Consider the following 915-nt stretch of genomic DNA (forward strand, 5'->3'; position numbering starts at 1 on the left):
GAGAGAGAGAGAGAGAGAGAGAGACTCACACTCATAGTAAAGCGGAGGCAACTGCGCCGACGAGCTTTACACAAGGCACACATTTTGTGCTTGAGTTGCAGCGGGTCTGTGATACAGCCGGATTGAGAATTACATTTCGTTCAAAACTTTACACTTTTGGGAGGATTTTCTCGTCGCTTGGAACTCAGGTTCTTTCTGGTACGATTTAAGATTTGAACATGAAGCAGTTGAATGGATTACAAGGCGGCGTTGTACGCTTTCCGAACTGACATGGACTGTAGCGACTCTTTCCGTTCACGTTCACCGAATCTGTTGTGATCAGACTGCCCAGGTTTAAACATGGAGGCTCCCTCCAGCTTTCAGCCGCATCCAGGACTTCAGCAAACTCTCAAGCAGTTTCACTTGAGTTCCATGAGCTCCCTCGGTGGGCCGGCAGCCTTCTCGGCCCGGTGGCAGCAGGACATGCTTTTCAAGAAGGACGGTAAGGGCGCCGAGGTGATGGTGAACCTCCCCGCGCAGACGCCCCCGGTCATGCCGGGGCCCCTCTTCATCCCGTCAGACCGCTCCACCGAGAGGTGCGAGACGGTCCTGGAGCGGGAGACGATTTCGTGCTTTGTGGTGGGCGGCGAGAAGCGCCTATGCCTGCCGCAGATCCTCAACAGCGTCCTGCGAGACTTTTCCCTCCAGCAGATCAACTCTGTGTGCGACGACCTCCACATCTACTGCTCCCGGTGCACGGCGGACCAGCTGGAGATCCTCAAAGTTATGGGCATCCTGCCTTTCTCGGCCCCCTCATGCGGACTGATCACCCAGACCGACGCCGAGCGCCTCTGCAATGCCCTCATCTACGGCGGCACGTTCCCACCGCATGCCGACAAAGAGTTGTCGTGCTCCATCGAGCTGGAAAGAACGGAG

At 56.2% G+C, this 915-nt stretch overlaps 1 protein-coding gene across 1 annotated transcript; it reads left to right on the forward strand.

The window, feature by feature from the left end:
- Nucleotides 1-8: 8 nt before the first annotated feature.
- On the forward strand, nt 9-909 carry LOC107682582 (ski oncogene-like; the record flags this gene model as incomplete). Its single annotated transcript, XM_016478776.1, has 1 exon — nt 9-909. A coding segment is annotated over exon 1 (570 nt), but the record flags the coding sequence as incomplete, so codon positions are not given.
- Between the last annotated feature and the right edge of the window lie 6 nt (nt 910-915).

This window comes from Sinocyclocheilus anshuiensis, unplaced genomic scaffold (assembly GCF_001515605.1).
Source record: "Sinocyclocheilus anshuiensis isolate Anshui unplaced genomic scaffold, SAMN03320099.WGS_v1.1 C32372434, whole genome shotgun sequence".
NCBI classification, from domain to species: Eukaryota; Metazoa; Chordata; class Actinopteri; order Cypriniformes; family Cyprinidae; genus Sinocyclocheilus; species Sinocyclocheilus anshuiensis.